The following is a 16775-nucleotide window of genomic DNA, read 5'->3' on the forward strand; positions in this document are numbered from 1 at the left end:
AAAATAAGAGAGGTGTGTCACCCTGTTCTTCTAAGCCTTCTGATGTTTACATTCTTGTAATAAACTTTCTCATGCAGTTTTATGTAAATAATTTTTGTTTTACGTTCTTCTACAGAAGAAGAAAAATTTAACAGACTGTTGGTTTGTCCAGTGTCATTAAAGAAGTAGCACTTTCATCCTCCAATCCACTCTCACTTTTGAAAATCTATAAATGTTAAAAGCAAAAAATAAACTGTGACCATGTTTGTGACAGTGTTCAGAGGGGTTCTTGGATGAGGGGAGAGACGAGAATGTTGATTCCACGTTCAGAAGGCTTGATTTATTATTTTATGATATATATATTACATTATAACTATACTAAAAAGAAATAGAAGGACAGGCTTCCTCTCAGAAGGCTAGCTACGAATAGAAAGGAATGAATAACAAAGATCTGTGGCTCGGACAGAGAGCCCAAGCTATCTGGTCTGTGGTTGGCCATTAATTGCAAACATTCAGGATGGGCCAATCAAGAATCCACCTGATGCATTCCACAGCAGCAGATAACCACTGTTTACATTTTGTTGCTGTAGCTTCTCAGCTTCTCAGCAGGAAAAATCCTAATGAAAGGATTTTACTGAAAAGATGTCTGTGACACGTGTTCACAGGGGTCTCAGGATGAGGGAAGAGATGAGGATCTGACTCCGTGTTTCAGAAGGCTGAGTTATTATTTTATGATATATATTATATTAAAATTATACTAAAAGAATAGAAGAAAGGATTTCATCAGAAGGCTGGCTAAGAATAGAAAAGGAAAGAATGATAACAAAGGCTTGTGGCTTGGACAGAGAGTCTGAGCCAGCTGACTGTGATTGGCCATTAATTAGAAACAACCACATGAGACCAATCCCAGATGCACCTGTTGCATTCCACAGCAGCAGATAATCATTGTTGACATTTTGTTCCTGAGGCCTCTCAGCTTCTCAGGAGGAAAACTCCTAAGGAAAGGATTTTTCATAAAAGATGTCTGTGACAATAAACTTCCCTTCTTTTTACCTTAAAAGTTCCAGTGTAGATGCCATTTTATTTCATGTCCTATAGTGACAGTGGTGTGCATGGGAGAGAAAAAACCACCCTGCTGTACCCATTGGACAGTTCTCACCTGTCTCCCAGTCCACCTCTGCTCCTTTTAATGGTTTATACTGGAGGAGGATGAGGGAACAGCGTGGCATTGCCCAAAAATTTGGCTCCCAACCCTGCCCTATCCCAGCTCCTGCACAGCCCAGCTGCCTCCTCCCTGCCTTCCCCATCACTGGATTCAGCCCTGAACTGGGAATCCCCTGGGATTCCTGACTGGGAGGGAAGAGGGAAGGGTTGGCAGCCAGGATGGGAAACGTTGATGGCATTTTTCCCCAGGGATCCTCGTGCAGGAGTTGTTGATGACGTATCCCACTTGAGGAAAAGTCTGTTAATGAGGCTTGAGGGGTCCTGATGTGCAAAAATTTCTAATTAGAGACTCAGTATTCCAATATCCTTACCCTGAATATCCTGTGCAGCCAAAACTTGTTGAGTGGGATGTAATTGGCTCCTTTGCTCTCAGGGCTGCCCAAAAGGATGAGGAAACTGAGACTCAGAAAGGAGCACCCGAGGCTGCCCTGAAAACCCCTCCCAAACTAGGACTGAAAATCAGATTTCTTAACTGAGAGGGAAGCAAAAGACTTGAAGTGGGATTTGATAACATTTGCCTTCAAAGTGCTTCAAAAAATCCCGTCAGGGAGTCAACCTCAGTGACCCTGCTGCGAGGTACATAAACAAGAGGTGTTTCTCTTTTCCAGATAAGGAATCAGAGGTTAAGTGGCCAGAGGGAGGAGGACACAGTGCCATCAGCCAGGTCTAGACTCCAGCCACACTCCTCCCTCAAGGGCTGAGCCTGCACAGAGATGTTTTTGACCAAATTCAATCTGCCAGCCCCACCCATCACCCTCCATTTCATTCCCAGTACTCCTCACTCTGCAGCTCTCTGTGCCCCTTCTCTCTCTTTTGGGGATTTATTGCTGCATGTTTTGACTCTTTGTTGCCACTGACCCTGGATGCAAGGAGATGAAATATCCAGCATTGCTGTGGTACAATCAGTGAACAAATTAATGCCTTTCTATGCTGCTTGCAGATCTCTGTGCTGTCCCTTCACTGACAGCAAACACACTGGAGATGGATGCAGGGTGAGATGGGGTGGGAACACACTGTAAAGCTCTGTGTCAAATGGAAATATCCTCAACTCAGCAAGATGAAAGTTTTCTGGGCTCTTACCCACCACACCACAATTCAGGACTGGTTTGCCAAGGTTCTCTTGAACAATTCCAGAGCATGAGCCCCATTTTTGGGCATGTTTTGGGATGGATCCCCCAGATCTGATTTGAAATTAGGTAGACTGCCGTGGTTTTGGATGAGGGTCACACAAGCTGACAGAAGCAGAGCATTCAGAGGATCGACAGAAGGCTGGAATATGGTCCAGGTTTGTTCCCTTCTGTTCCAGCAAGGAGAGGTAGCAAAGTCTATCACATCAACTGGATCCCTGTCTCCACCTGGAGAGTTTGCAACTCAACAGGAAGAATTCAGGTGAGCTCAGAGGGTGAAGACCGACAAGGCCATCAGAAAAACCCTCCAAGGCTGCCAAGGACATGGTGAGCCTTGGAGTGACAGCACCCTGCAGAGCCACTCTCAGCTGGAGCCCTGGGCTGGACAGATCCCAGCACTTCCAGCCCCTGTCTGTGCTCAGAGGGGCTTGGCAAAGGAGACCTCCCTGCCACTCAGGGCCAGGAGCTCAGCCAAGCTGACACCTCCCTCCCAGGGCTTTGGCATCACTTACATTGAAAGCCTAAAGAAAAACAAGAATGAACTGATATCCCAGTGTTGAGGACACCTGGATCCAACATTTCTTGTGAGGCAGGGGATAAACCAGTACAACAAAATAATGGGAGAGTGGAATGAGGCCCCTGCTTGGCTTGTTAAACCATAAGGTCCCAATGAAAACTTCCTTGGAGTGGAGCCCTTGGAGCGGATCCCCATGGATTCCTCTCTAAGGGCAATGGAGATCCTGACATGTCCAAAAGAGGAGAGGTTCAGGTCAGCACTGCAAAGCTGGAGGTGGTGGGACAGAGTCAAATCCCCTCAAATGGAATGGGCCAGAGTCAAATTCCCTCAAATGGAATGGGAACCACCAGGAAAATGTGACCCAGAGAAGAGCTGCTGGAGTGCTGAATTCAAAACACCAGCAAACTGGTGGAGAAGCTTCTGCCAGCTTCTGCCACCCTTCTTTCCCCTTGTCTTCCAAAAAACTCTTCATAATTAGGCAAAGTCTCTCTCCAGCAAACACCAGAGACTTTTTTGGAGATATTTGGCTCAGCCAGGGACTGAGACAGCATTTTGCCCCTCTACCTTGATGCCTTAGGTTTTAGCTCTCATATTTTCCAGATTCTGTGCTGCATTAGTGTGTAGATCTGAACTTCATATAAAGTGTCAGCAAGTTCTCCTCACAGCTCAGTCAGACAGAACAATCCTTTTCCAGCTTAAAAACCAAGGATACCACTGCAGCTTCAGGCCCAAAAAGTGCAAACAACAGGGAATTGAGGAGAGGAGAATCTGGGAGAATGGGACTGCATAACCTGGAGCTGGAATTGGACAATTAACCCCGATATGGAAATGGACTAAAACTTATAAAAGTGTGGAAACTCGTGACTCAGAGTCCATCTTGGGTGTAGCCAGAGCCAGGCTCTGGCACTGCCCAAGATGTATCCTTTGAAGGCCTTTTAATAAATCCCTACTTTAATAGGAAATTCCTGTGCAGGAAAGTAGATTAATAATCTGGATTGAGCTGACTGATTATTAGGCTGTTGAAAATAAACCATGTACGTGTGCTGCTAAGTGCAAAACATAAGAAAAAGGAAGCATATTTACCTTTTTCCTCACAGTGGTAATAGATGATGCAGTGAGGTAAGCAAGCACATTTTAGTCCTAAGAAAACTGTTACATTGAACACCCTGAACCTGTTAGTTTCAAAACATTTCCATTATTGAGTCTGCACTAGAATCAAGGGTTAAGATTATAATCTTAAAGGGTTGGATTATCATCCAACCATCACTGTTTTCTTAGGTTTTAATAATGCCACTGCTCACTTCATTTTGCTGGATATGGCTTTGCTACCAAGCAAGTTGTGTTTTTTCATGAAACATGATTTCAGGTACATGTATTACCTTCAGGTAACCACTTAAATCCCTACTTAATGAAGAAAACTACGACCTGCCTGAACAGCCTCTGCTCTAGGTGGCCTCTCCAGGCATCAGCTGTGTTTCTATGAGGGCAGGTGGTGGGGACAGGCAGGGCTGGGCTGGTACTCACGTGTTGTGGAGGACACACCATCCGCAGTGCGGGTCTCCCGAGCCCAGGCACTCGCTGCAGGTCTCGTACTGGCTGCACGACTCCACGGGCACCCTGGTGAGCTGCAGGAGGGAAGGGAAAACCTGTCAGGCTTCTCACACAGCTCAGGATGGCTGGGTGGAGGTGCCACCCTCCCTGTCCCCTTCCTGCCTGTCTGTAGTGGATGTTTTTCGCCCCCGACAAAGGAGGAATGATGAGGAGGACTCCATCTTATCAGATGGCTAATTAATTACTTTATTATACTGTATTAGTTTATATTATATTACATTACATCTAAACTGAATCTGCCAAGCACTCAACTCTGCACACACTGCACAGAATCTCAGCCAACAGTCCCAACACACACACACACACACACACCTGGCCCTGACAGGCCAAGGAAACAAAACCCCATCACTCTGGGTAACCAATCTCCATATTGCATTCTGCTTTTGCACAAACACAGGCACAGCAAATGAGATAAGAATATTCTTGGGAAGAATTGTGCCTTGCTTTTCTCTGTGAAGAGAAATGTGGGGCTACACACTGTGACCATGTTCAGAGGAGTCCAAGGATGAGGGAAGAGATGAGGATCTGACTCCATGTTTCAGAAGGCTTGATTTATTATTTTATGATATCTATTATATTAAAACTAAAAGAATATATTATATTATATTATACTAAAAGAATAGAAAAAAGGATTTCATCAGAAGGCTGGCTAAGGATAGAAAAGGAAAGAATGAATAACAAAGACTTTGGCTCGGACAGAGAGTCTGAGCCAGCTGACTGTGATTGGCCATTAATTACAAACAACCACATGAGACCAATCAAAGATGCACCTGTTGCATTCCACAACAGCAGATAATCATTGTTTACATTTTGTTCCTGAGGCCTCTCAGCTTCTCAGGAGGAAAAATCCTAAGGAAAGGATTTTTCAGAAAAGATGTCTGTGACAACACACTTGGCCCTGATAGGCCAAGGAACCAAGACACCATCCCTTTGGGTAAACCATCTCCATATTGCATTCTATTTTGGCACAAACACAGGCACAGCAAATGAGATAAGAATTGTTTTTCCTTTCTCTGAGGTTCAGAGAATGTGAAACCCAGAAATATTCTTGGGAAGAATTGTGCCTTGCTTTTCTCTGTGAAGAGAAATGTGGGCCTACACACTTGGCCCTAACAGGCCAAGGAAACAAAGCACCATCACTGTGGGTAAACAGTCTCCACATTGCATTCCACTTTTGCACAAACACAGGCACAGCAATGATAAGAATTGTTTTTTTCCTTTCTCTGAGGTTCAGAGAATGTGAATATCAGAAATATTCTTGGGAAGAACTGTGCTTTGCTTTTTCTCTGTGAAAAGAAATGTGGCTACACCTGTCCTCCTGCAGGAACACCCTTGCAGCGCAGGGCAGGCAGAGGGATGGGGATGGGTTTGCTCCAGAGCTCAGCCTGGAGCAATCCCTATCCACATCCTGCTCCACATCCCCTGTGGCCTTTCCCTCTCCCTGTAGCCCTTCATCACTTGCAGGATTTCCCAGCAATCAGCAAATCAGGCAGGCTGGGGGGATGTGGTACCTTGAAATTAAGTTAATTCATTTTGAGATCTTCTGCAGTAAGTTAAACTCCCTGGATCTCATTGATCTCTCTGGTTTTGGACTCTGTTTCTTTCTGGCTTCCTGTGAGAACTGAGGTCTTGTGATATCTTTGTCTCCCTCCCATGACCTCCTGCCACCACCAGTCCCCACTGCCACCACCACTGCTGGTCCCAGGGAAGCATTAGCTCCACTCCCCTTTGCCTGGGCATTTTTCCAACCATCTCTTGTCCCATCCCTGGAGAGGCTGCTCCCAGCAGGGAAGGGACAAAGGCTACCAGGCTGGATATTTTCTTCCTGTAGCCCTGCTTTTGCAGCTCAGAAGGCATTAGAGTAGGACCTGAAACACCCAGGTACTGCCAAAATACCTCATTTTATCATCTATTTTTTCTTTTATTTTTCCTTTTTAATTAAAGTGTTTCAGTGAGAGGTTTCAAAGGTTGAAGGGACTGCCCAGCCTGACCTCCTGTCTCACAGATTTTGATTCCTCTTACATTTTGTAAGCCCCTCACAGCTTTTGAAGCCAAACACACAATTTGGGCCCAATGACCTGCTAGTCCCTTTTCCATTGAATAAGCTTCAGAGAGCCTCTGTAATATCCAGTCAATTGCTGGTGTCTTCACCCCAGTTCCTGTCAGCAGGGAGAGTTTATTCCCTCAGATGATGGAGTGAGGCATTATCCTGATGAAACACCACTGAGAGCTGCCAGCTCTAAACTGCAGAACAGTTACTCCTGACAAATGATGAGGGAATGCACCTGGATCCCAGGGACAATTTTTTTACTTGGCACTGCATTCAGGAGAGTTTGAGCTGTGGAGTGACAGACTAAGATCCATCTCAACTGCATCTGTAAATGAACCAAGAACTGGCTTTTTAATTTTTATATTTTTATTTTAATATAAATATGTATCAGGCAAAATTCCAGCTCCGTACGAAGACCTTTTTCTGGTTGTATCAGAAATTGTTTTTCTCACCCCCAAATCCCAGTTGATAGTCTATAAGCAAAAGCTGAAAATGTGCAGCTTTGCCTCTGGCAAATGGCAGAAGCTTTAGAAAACTTCAGGTAGAAACACGATGGGGTTTATTTACCATTGCACCAGAGCCTGTGCCAAGTCACCCAGAGGAGCCAACTGCGGCTACTGAAAGCCTTTAATGAAAAAGTGAGAATGAGGGGAAAAAACTCAAACAAAAAACAACACAAACTCACTTTTCTCAAGTGAATCTATAGCCATGAGCATAAAAACACAATCAGAACAAACCACAGAGCAGTAAAAGTTAGAAGAACAAGACAGGGAGGGAGTAATTCAGATTTCTCTAATTATGGTGGCTGTGGCAGTGGTGAATTAATGGTTAGATTTGATGATTTTAAAGGTATTTTCCAAGATTCTATGATTCTTTCAAGAAGTTTAAAAATTAAGATTGTTTGGCCATGAATGAGGTTGTTTCACCTTCCTTAAGCTTCTGATCAAGAAGGTATCACCTATTCATGAAGAATAAATTTTATGCCTCAGGTTTTCACCCAATTAAACTTGTTGAACCCAATAGTCTGTGTTGAATCCAAATTCCAAAAAGACAAAAGTTTTTACAAGAAGATACCAAAAGGTATCACATAATAATATATAATAATATATAATATATAATACCTAATATATAATATATCATATATCATATAATATATATCACACTATAATTTGTAATTTACAATTCATAATTTATAAATTTATAAGTTATAAGTCTCACATTATAATTTATTATGTCAGCCATTCCCACCTTGTATTTCCACCTGAGAAAAATGTATTGTGAGTTATCTCAATCACATCAAGCTTGGCCATGTTTGCACTGTGGCCACCAGAGGACTTGAAGAAGAAGCAGCTAATTTAGTTTTGAAAGACTCTAAATCTGCCATTCCTCAATCCAGATGCAATTCCCACCTGGTAATTAGAATTTTGTGAGCACAGTTGGGTTTGGCTCTGAAGTTCCCACCCAAACCACCCTCAGTTTGACATATGGTGCTGCTTGATTTATCCTCATTAGCTCTAGATAGTTCCATCCAACCTCGTTTCTGAGCCAGTTTACACCTGTCTGGTAAGAAGTGAGCCTTGGTTGAGAAGTTTAGATCAGAAAATGAACTTTTCCAACACCTGCTGATCCTGGCTTGAATGCTCAGAGTTAAAATCCACCTGTGGCTCAGATATAGGTAGAAGAAAGAAGTCCTAGAGGACTGAAATTTGCCATTTCTTGGCAAATTGCTGTAAAAAAAGTAGATAAAAGGTGGTCTCTGTATGTTTTATTTTTATTAGTTAATTAGCCATCAAAGGATAGCCAAGCTCATTGGCAGGAGAAACCTACTGGGAACCCAGACTTCATCTTTGCAGAAATGTTTTCTTTTCAGTGTTTTTGGGGATATTTTGTGGGATATGCATTGCTTTTAGGAGCACACCTGGCTTGTTCTGCTGTCCCAGGGCCCACAGGGATTTGTCACGAGCCCCCCACATCCCAAATCCTGTCAATCCCACCAGGGTGTGTCTCTGTGTGCATTATTCCTGCCCTAAAAGTCCTTTTAGGAGCTCACCTCTAGCAGCTTTATGGTGAGATTAATTAAAACTGTACCACGCTGATAAATGTCTTGGGCTGGAAGTGTCAGACCTCCCAATTAATGCAGAAAGAAAACACAAAAAACAAAGGAGCTGCAGCAGAAAGAAAAGCCACCTAAGGGTCGTCTGCTGAAAAGAGGAAGAACATCAAGCAAATAAGGCACATCAGAGGTCTTATTTTCTTTTTTGGAGCATAAACTGTAATTAATTCAGCTCAGCTTTCCACGTTGAAGGGTTTGAGAGCTGACTGTGTCCCTCCAGGGAACAGCCACTAAAATGTCAGCAGAAGGGAAGTCCATGCAGCCTCCCAGTTACAGAGCCTTGCCATTATTCACTTGATGAATAATGATGAAGGGACCAAGGCAGTGCTGGAGGTGGAAATCTCCATGGCAAACCAGGCTGTGCTCACTCCCTCCACCCCTTCTCCATCCTTGGAGAGCCTGACAAACTCTTCAAGGTCATTTCCCAACCTTGGTGAGGGCCCCTAGCCCTGGTTCTTTGTGGGACTGAAACCTGGATTCAACATTTTGCGGCAAATACCATGGAATCCTGGAATATCCTGGGTTAGAAGGGACCCGCAAGGACCATTAAAGTTCAGTCCTTGATTGAAGGGCAACTCCAATAATCCACCACGTGCCTGAGAGTGCTGCCCAGAAATAACCAGGGATTCAGCAGGATTAGAAAAGGAAAATGTCTTTCTTTCATTTTGGGGCATTAGGAGCCAGTTTGGAGTAATTTCTATTCCTGCAGTGGTCACAGCTTCATTGGTATTTTAGTCTCACTGTGCCAGAGCAATATATGGATGTAAGAACAGACTGCTGCTGTTCTCAGGGCTTAAATCCCATATATTAAGGAAATATATGATATCAGGAAAAGTTTCTGCCCCCAGAGGGTGGTGGGACACTGAACAGGCTCCCCAGGGAATGGTCACATCCCCAAGGCTCCCAGAGCTCCAGGAGCATTTGGACAATGCTCCCAGGGATGCACAGGGTGGGATCTGTGGTGTCTGTGCAGGGCCAGGAGCTGCACTGGATGATCCTCACAGGTCCCTTCCAGCTCAGGAGATTCCCTGATTGCATCCCCACATCTCCCCATTTCATCAAGGAGAGCTGAAGCTGGAAGTGAGGTCTCAGCAGCAGAAGGAGGAACTGCCTCAGTGTCTCTGAAGGTGGGGGTTTATGGCATCTGAGCAAATTTGAGGAGGAAGTTCAGCTAACACCTCCTCAGTGAGCACCAGGCTATTAAATACAACATAATCAGGCCCTGGGTTCATGGGAATATTGAAGATATGAAGGTAAGGTCCCTTCAGATGCCTGTCCACACACCTGGTGGACATCCAGGAGCTGCTGGCTCTGATATAGGAACAAGAGAGAAGTCCTAGAGGACTGGAATTTGCCATTTCTTGGCAAAGTGCTGTAAATTAGGTTATTAAATACAACATATTCGGGCCCTGGATTCATTGAATATTGAAGATATTGAAGATATCTGAAGGGTAAGGTCCCTTCAGATGCCTGTCCACACACGTGGTGGGCATCCAGGAGCTGCTGTGCTTCCAAAGGTGAGCCCAGGGCAGAGCAGAGGGACAGATGGTCCCTGTCCCAGTGAGATGCAATCCCAGAGCCAGGGCTGGACAAGGGGAAGGTGGCTGTTGTGTCCTTCTCAGGGACAATGAGCAGGCCCAGCTGCCATGGCTGCAGCAGGATTGGAAGAAATATTTCACCTCATCAACACATTCATTCACTGCTCCCCAAAGAAATCACGCAGGAGTTTCTGGCTCATAAGGACATCTTAAAAATCTGGCAAAATCTGCAAAGTGCTGAATGGTTCAGAGCTCAGCTGCTCCTTCAGGGTGTTTCACACAACACCTCACCTCTGATCCTGCCTAAATTCCAAACTGCACATTCTCCAGCTCCCAGCCTCCCTTCCCCTTCCTATTCCTAGTATGAATGAGTTACAAAAAGTCATTTAAAACAAAATTATTGAGTTTTTTGGATCTGATAGACAGGAACAGCTAATCCTGTTAGAAATTTGGCTCCTGCTTCTGCCATTATGCATTCACAAAAGCTCCTGCTATGTGCTCAGTCACAATTTTCTGGCTCCCATTTTTGACTTTTTTTATTTCAATATACATTACTCCTTTTTCCCCCTTAAACTGCCAACATTCTGGTCAAAACCTGAATCACTGCTCAATCTCTGTTGTTATAATTGGATGTTAATACAGCGACAGGATTTATTCAGTCTGATGGACTAAGTTAATTTAAATGTACAAAAAGGCATCTTAAGTAGCCCATTTCCTTCCCAACAGTCAAAAGATACATTTCCAAAACACTGAACAGTGGCTCTGTCAAGCCATGTGGGTTCTGTGAATGCTGCTATCTTTCAAGGCTCAGCCAGCCCCACAAAACTGCAGGAAGATTAAGAGTGGAGCTGATTTGATTTCAAAGCCCTGAATAGAGTGTTCATGATAATACAGTTTATTAAATAGAGGAAGGCAAAAAACCACCTGAAGGAAGCACAAGTTGAAGCACTTCTGCACCTTTATGAGAGTCAGTGAGGGTGTTCAGTCACCTGCACAGCATCCCAAGATGCTGATTTTATTCTGGCCTGAATTATGGACAAAGGGACTTGGATTTCCTCTGTCATGTTTGATATCCTGTGCCTTATTACCTGACCTAGAGACCCAATAATAAAGCAGGAACAGGGAAAAGCAAAGCCCAGAGAGGGAAAATAAATAAAAAATATATATCTATAAATAAAAAATAAAATAAAATAAATCATAAAATAATTTATTAATATAAATATTAATCTATTTTATTAACATGAATAATTTATTAAATAAAATTAAAATTAAATAAAATAAATTATTTTATTAATTAATAATTTATTAAATAAAATTAAAATTAAATAAAATAAATTATTAGTATTAGTACTAGTATTAGGACTATTATATCTTACCAGGGTAAATAAATATTAAAAAAAAAAAAATTATTTATTTATTTACCCTGGTGAGAAACCCCAAAAAAACTGCAGGAAGATTAAGAGTGGAGCTGATTTGATTTCAAAGCCCTGAATAGAGTGTTCATGATAATACAGTTTATTAAATAGAGGAAGGCAAAAAAAATTATATTTATTTATATTTATATTTATATACCATCAGGGTAAATAAATATAAATATAAATATAAATTATATTTATATTATAATATATTATATTATAATAAAAATAATTTTTATTTATTTACCCTGGTGAGAAACAGGGCTCACACACAGGGAGATGTCAGACTGCTGGTTGAGGAGCTGGGTGTGATCCCAGCCTGCCACTTCTGCAGGATAAGCACATAACCTGCCAGTCCCACTGGGACAGGGAATGTCATTTCTCATCAGACCCCTCCAAGCTCTGCCTCTCCATTGTAGCCCTCTTCCCACTAAATCCATGCTTATATCCTTGGAAAACTGGGGGGTTTAATTAAGGGTGTTAATTGGAAGCAGCAGTAGCTGTCAAGGACAAATGACACAATAATTAAAGTGGGGGTCAGTGTCCTGCTGTGTGACAGGATAAATTACCTGATCAAATATCCTTGTCCACCCCTACCTCCAGTTGTGTGTTTGCTGTTCCTCCTCCTCTCCTGTCTCTGTTCTGGGCACCTTTGGTGAGAGATTTCTCCACTCTGACACTGCCAGAGCAAATCCCCACTCACACCAACAGAGGCACACCAAGAAGATGAAAAGATGAAGAGAATGAATTGGTGCCCACAGCCTCTGTGGCAACAGCTCCAGGAAACTTTGAGGTGAGGCTGAGTGCTGGCAGCTCCCATCAGAAGCTCCCAGGATGAGATTTCTGCTCCTACAGCAGTGAAATTGGCTTTGCACACCTTGCAGTGCAGTTCTTCTCTTCATCCACCCCTTGGCAGGACCCTGCCCTGCAGCTGGCTCAGAAAACCCCTCAGATCAGGGGTTTTCTATGTAAACCATGCTGGGCTTCATTTCTGATCTATCAAGTCTGTCTGTCTTGCAGCTTGTAGGGAACAGCTTTGTCGTGGCAGGTGAGAAGAGGGAGGGCTTTGCCTTCTCACTAAACTCTGTCTACAACATCAGAGTCCAATTCTGAGCTAGGAACTCGTGCTCTGTTGAAGGAGAGACCTTTTGCAGGGCAGGATTTGTCTGCTCTCTGTTTCAGATGTCAAGCAGGGATGAGATAAATCACACACTGGATGTTTCTGTGTCTGTTCAGTGGATATAAAGGACAGCCAGGTCAGGTGGAGACACAATGTACACCACAGTCACTGGGTGAGGTGACTCCCACACCAATGCCACACTTCATTTTCTGCTCTTCCTCAAATTTTATCACTGAGAATAATCCTCAGATATGTTCAGGCCTCTCCTTAATCACAGCACCAGAATAACCAGTCACAACACAAAATATATTTTCTTTAATTTCCTGGGGAGTGCTGTAGGAAATCCCCTGTGTTCCACAGCTTGTGAACCATTGCAGAACTCCAAAACCCCTGTGTGGTGCCAGGGGTTTGAGCAGGAGCTTTTCCCCATCTGCTCTGTCACAGCCCTCACACCAACCTCATCCCTGCTCTCTCTCCTGGCTGTATTTACAAGGGAACAGACAGATAACAAAGATGATCTCAGCCCTTTTCTTAAAGGTTTGGCAAGTTCCCAGTTTTCCCTGCTCAGCCTCTGCCCTGTGCTGTCCCTTCTTCAAAGAATTCCTCCTCTCTTAGTGACTCCCCTCCCAAAAACCCCACTCCAGGAGGAGCAGGGACACAGTGTCCTGCTGGGAGCTTGGTTGGCATCCTGGGGGTTGAAAAGTGTGGGAATCCACAAAATTAGAGGGTTTTAGGAAAGCTGCAAAAGGCAGCCCTCAGAGGCAGTGGAACTGTGATTAGAGCTAAGCAGCAGCCATGAGATTGGTCAGCAGAAAAATTATTTAAAAAGTAGAAAAGCAAGGACAAACAGAACAATGGTCTGTGTATTAATGCTTGTCTAGAATAACTCTCTAAGCTACAGAAAAGTTTATCTAGCAAGATATTAGGAAGTTTGAAGATTAATAATGCAGCTCTGTGCATTGTGTTTGAAGGCTCACAGGCAGGTTTGGATTTGAAATAAGCAGGCATTGTTTAACCAAAGGTACCTGTGCTTAGAGTGGTTGGATGGAACCACTGACAATGTGCTTCTGCTTTGTGGGATTGGTCAAAAAACTGCTAAAGTGAGTGGTGACATTGAGTTCTGTGTCTGCTGCCTGGGATGTGAGCTGGTGGCATCCTCCCATTGTCATAACCATGGAATGAGGCTGATGCTGGAAATCAAACAGCTCAAGGCACGTTCCCAGCAGCCCTGTCCTGTTTGTGATTTGTACAGAGACCCCGGCCGGCGATAGAAAAGTGTTTCACACACTCAGAGGTTTCAGTTCAGATTTCCACCAAATTCACCCATTTTTCCCTCACCAAGGTTGCCAAACCCTTCCTCAGCTGGGATTGCATCCCAGTGGCACAAGAGAGGGAAATCTTTAAATTTCTTTGTAAAAATCAGAGTTCACCAGCTCAGAGGTGTGGAAGGAGAAAGAGGTGATTTTACCCAAACCTGATGAAACCAAACACCTTCTTCCCCACCCTACAAACCATCAGCTCTGCCTCATTTCCTCTGCCTGCAGCATTCCATCCTTGTTTGTCCCTGCTTCATCCAGGTACCTTCACACTCCCCCTGCCTTGTTTACACTAAATCTTGATCCCCTGGTCAAGTGTTTCACTCTGTAAACTGTGAAACAAATGAGGTTTGGCTAAACATTTGTGTTCAAAAGCCTTCAAAAAAAGAGATTCGTGTCACAATTAATGCAGGGCCAGGCCAGGCTTAATGAGAGCTGGTGCCTGTGTGGCCACTGGAGCGTGGCTGCTGAGCAAGGGAGAGGTTGTTACTCAGGCTCCAAAAAGGCTATAAATAGATTTAATTGGGACCTCTGAAGGAATTCATGCCACTGCAATGGGTTTGTCAAAGCTCAGCATCCCTTGAAGGCTCTTGGTGGAGGCTTGGAAAGTTAAAAAACACAGGGAGAAGTTAGGAGTTGTTTCTGCTGGTGATGGTGCTTTGCAGGTCATGCTGTTCTTTCCAGATGTTCCCACCACAGAATCAGAGAAAGTCTTGGGTTGAAAGGGACCTTAAAGATCATCTGGCTCCAACACCCCATCATGGGAAGGGATCCTTATCCTCAGTTATCAGTGAGCATCTTCCCACAAATTAATTCTCCTCAGCAGCCCTCTCAGGTATCTCATTGTGTCTATTCCCATCTATTCAATGCTGTCACCACTGCAAATTCCATCTTTACACATTTAATATTGTCAGAACCCAGGAAATTCCTCTGGCTGCCCTGGAGGACTTGAGACCCTGGCAGGGGGCTCAGAGACCTTGGCACAGAGTCACAAACACCTGTGCCTTTGATTTTAGCCCATGGAAACAATTCCCAACTTTGTGTGAGGAGTTACAAGCCACAAGAGTTTGAGTAGAATGATAGTGAATTTGTCACAGGGTGAAAAAATAAAATTTTAGAGATTTAGAATAGAAGTTCAAGAAGTAAGATAGAAGAATCCAAGTGTGTCCTGTCTTTCTTCTCCTTCTTCTTGTCCTCCATCTTCTGGGTGATGGTGGCACTTTTGGATTGGTTTAAAGTAGAGACAGACTGTCTAACATAGGTGATAGGTATCGGAAAATTATTGTAAATAAAATACACAGAGTTTCTAGTATAAAAAGCTAACACCACCCCAAGAGCAATCAGTGTGCTTCAGCCTGACCTGCTGGACAGATCTCAGCAGGTCAGAGAAAGAATGTCATAGGTAAGAGAGAATAAACAACCTTAAAAACCATAGCTAAAGAATTTCAACTTCTTTGGTCACAGGGTTAAAAAAAAAAAAAAAAAAAGACTCTTTAATTCCTTGGGAGTCATTTCAACAACACAAAACCCGAAAAATATCTCCCTGGGCTATGAAGTTCCATCCTAATCCTCATCCTCATCCAACTGCCTGGAGGAGCTTTGCTCCTCTCTCTCCCCTGGCACCCTGACCCTCTCCCAGGTTTCTGGCTCCACCACTCCTGACCCAGGCAGTTCCTGAAGGACTGTGTTGATCCAACTCCCTTGTGCAGGATGCAACCCCTGCCAGCACTATCAGGCTACAGGAACTGGGGCAGTTTGATAAATGCCCCTTTTTCAGTCACAATCAGATTTTGAATCCCCCATAATTCCACACAGGAGCAGCTGTACTGGCTGGGACCAACACCCCACATATCCCAGTTCCATCAGCCATGGCCTGAAAGAATAAGACCAGAGTAAACATTTATGTCCCCAGCAGCTGCCCAGCCTTTGGCTATTTTCATTCAGGGAAAATATCATAACCATCATAACCTCAAGAGCTGTTTATTTATTTAATAATTCATTATTTTGGTTTATCCTTGAAATTGCATTGTTGCATCCACAGTACGCTTTGCCAGGGATTTTCACAGATCCACAGCGCCCACTGCTTGGAGGAATCACCTGCTTTCATTTGTTCAGGGCTTGATTTTTCAACAGTTTAATTTCATGCTCTGTAATTCTTGTATTTGCAGAGGTGTTGAGCAGTCAGGTCCTATCCATCCCCTCCTGGCACTCCTAAGTTTGCCAATGTCTCCATGTACCCCAGCTCACCTCCCTCAAGGCTGAGGAGCTCCTGCTTCTCCAGTCACCTCCCACATGGAAACCACCCTGTACCTCTGATCAGATTAAGGTGAAGAATCATTAAGAATCATTAAGGTGGGAAAAGCCCTCCAAGGTCATGGAGTCCAACCCAGCGCTGCCAAGGCCGCCACTGATGTGTCCCCAAGTGCCCCATCCACAGGGCTTTGGAGCATTTCCAGGGATGGGGACTCCACCACTGCCCTGGGCAGTCTGTTCCAATGCCTGACCACCCTTCCCATGAACAAATCTTATCAAATACCCAACCTAAACCTCCCTTGGTGTAACTCGAGGCTGTTTCATCCTGTCCCTGTTCCCTGAAGCACAGCCTGACCCCCCTGGCTGTCCCCTCCTGGCAGGGACTTGTGCAGAGCCACAAGGGCCCCCCTGAGCCTCCTTTGCTCCCCTTTCCCAGCTCCCTCAGCCTCTCCTCATCAGACTTGTCCTGATCCTTTCTCTTTTAACCATTTATTTACCATTTTTAGCCACAT

The 16775-nt window shown here is 44.1% G+C and overlaps 1 protein-coding gene across 2 annotated transcripts in view; it reads right to left on the reverse strand.

The window, feature by feature from the left end:
- PLXNA4 (plexin A4) overlaps positions 1–16775 on the reverse strand; it is a 506662-nt gene that overhangs the window by 169795 nt on the left and 320092 nt on the right. For both annotated transcript variants that reach the window (XM_071424190.1, XM_071424191.1), the window contains exon 5: positions 4372–4472. In XM_071424190.1, coding sequence (XP_071280291.1) covers positions 4372–4472 — 101 coding nt within the window. The remainder of the gene's footprint in view (positions 1–4371; positions 4473–16775) is intronic.

Source organism: Agelaius tricolor, unplaced genomic scaffold, assembly GCF_023055355.1.
Source record: "Agelaius tricolor isolate 1412-34295 unplaced genomic scaffold, bAgeTri1.0.p SCAF_3, whole genome shotgun sequence".
Classification (NCBI taxonomy): domain Eukaryota; kingdom Metazoa; phylum Chordata; class Aves; order Passeriformes; family Icteridae; genus Agelaius; species Agelaius tricolor.